The sequence below is a fragment of the Buceros rhinoceros genome, unplaced genomic scaffold (genome assembly GCF_000710305.1).
Source record: "Buceros rhinoceros silvestris isolate BGI_N320 unplaced genomic scaffold, ASM71030v1 scaffold23826, whole genome shotgun sequence".
Lineage (NCBI taxonomy): Eukaryota > Metazoa > Chordata > Aves > Bucerotiformes > Bucerotidae > Buceros > Buceros rhinoceros.
Genome location: NW_010418425.1, coordinates 1 through 1,647, shown reverse-complemented (window position 1 = coordinate 1,647; position 1,647 = coordinate 1). Strand labels below are relative to the sequence as shown.

The 1,647-nt window shown below is 62.0% G+C and overlaps 1 protein-coding gene across 1 annotated transcript in view; it reads right to left on the bottom strand.

Moving 5' to 3' along the window:
- Window positions 1-260, bottom strand: part of CLTB (clathrin, light chain B) — a gene marked incomplete at its 5' end in the record, with an annotated part of 3,384 nt that extends 3,124 nt beyond the window's left edge. The window contains one exon of the mRNA XM_010138554.1: window positions 156-260. Within this exon, the coding sequence (XP_010136856.1) occupies window positions 156-260 (105 nt within the window). The remainder of the gene's footprint in view (window positions 1-155) is intronic.
- Between the last annotated feature and the right edge of the window lie 1,387 nt (window positions 261-1,647).

Genomic DNA, 1,647 nt, shown 5'->3' with positions numbered 1-1,647 from the left:
CCATGAGACCCAGACCTTTCCAGAAGCACCACGGCTCTTCTACAGCTGGAGAGCAAACTTAGGTCACTCCTGGGGGCAGAGCAGTGGAGCGCTGGCCCCATACCCACCCAATCCCCCTTAGCAGCACCAGGCCGGGGCAAGGGCTGAGCTCTCACCTGAAAGACATCTCCATTGACAGTGGCCCCTCCATTCTGGAAACCAGCTAGAGAAGAGAGAAACACAATTATGGCAGCTGCAGTGATCCCAGAGGGCTGGTGTTCCTCAAACAGAAGCAAACAGTCAGTTCCTGGGAGTCTGAGTCATTCTCAGCCCAGCACACTCATGCACAACAGCCCCACATATGTGCAGCAGGCCCCATGGTCTCCTGTCCTTGGAAGGATTCAGCCAGCACTTCTCTCTCCCCCAGACAAGCCTCTCCGGGTATTTATGTTTTTGTGGTGTTTTCACTGGTGGTTTATCTTATCTGAAGATTAGGGAAACGGTTTCAGGCACGAGGCTGGACACTGGCAGGTGCTAGAAAGACAACCAGACCAACCCCAATGGGTAAGCAGCCAGGCAGAGGCTGCTGACGGGCACAGCTGACCCAGGGCTGGCAGCAGAGTGCCCAGCAGCGCAGGGCTGCGACAGGAAGGCAGCCTTGCCAGGGACAGAGCCCACGGGAACGCCGCAGCGTGCTCCACAGGAGAGGAGAGCAGGCACGCACACTGAGGTCCTCAGCAGCCTACCTGTGGGATGCCCTGGGGATGAACTGCAAGGTCAGAGCTGGGAATGAGGCCCCACCGACACCCGCGGCTGGGGTACAGCCCCGTCTGCCCCCCAGCCCTAGAGAACACTGAGAGCTGCCCACCAGGCTCACAAGGCCGGCCCCGTGCAGGGGTTTCCACTGCTGGGAAAGAAGCAGCTTTGACAGAGGCATATTCCAGGCTCTGAGCTCTCCCGAGTGACGACCCCAGTGACGACCAGCCAGCTAGCCGCAGGCCCCGGCGGCCACACAGCCGCAGCACAGCTCAGGCAAGGCCCACGGTGCTCACCCCCGCGGTGCAGCTGTGACTACACCCAGCTCCAGCCTGTCTGACCGCATTTATCACCCAGGCTGTCAACTCCTCTCTGGGCCCGGCGTGCGGAGGGGTGAAAGCCCTGCTCCACAGCCAGCACAAGGAGGCCCTGTGGGCCTGGGTTAGGGCAGGGAGCCACAGTACCACGGCAGCGGCATTCCGATGTCCATGCAGAGAGGAGAGCACTGAGCCCCTGCAGACTGGAGGCAAGAGATCAGGATCAGCGCCTTCTACCTGCAGGGCCTCAGACCACAATGTCCGCAATGGGAATGCCTTCCATTTTGCTCCCTGAAGGGCTCTCCTGTCCGTGGCGACAGGGACAGGGCTGCCCCTGCTCCTCAGCTCCACCAGGATACCTCTCACACTGCCCTAGCTGGGGGCACCGAGACTCGAGACATGGAGCCGTGTGGTCCACCCAACCCAGGGAACCCAGCCTGGGCACCCCACCGCTGCCCAGTCCCAGCTCACGTCCTGAGGCGTGAGAGAGAACACCAACGCGCAGCCCTTTGTGACCAAGCGCAGGGCCCAGGTGGCCCCGGCTGGGATGCAGGCCTGGTCCGCGGGGGAGCTTGGCCCGGACCCCGAGATGCTG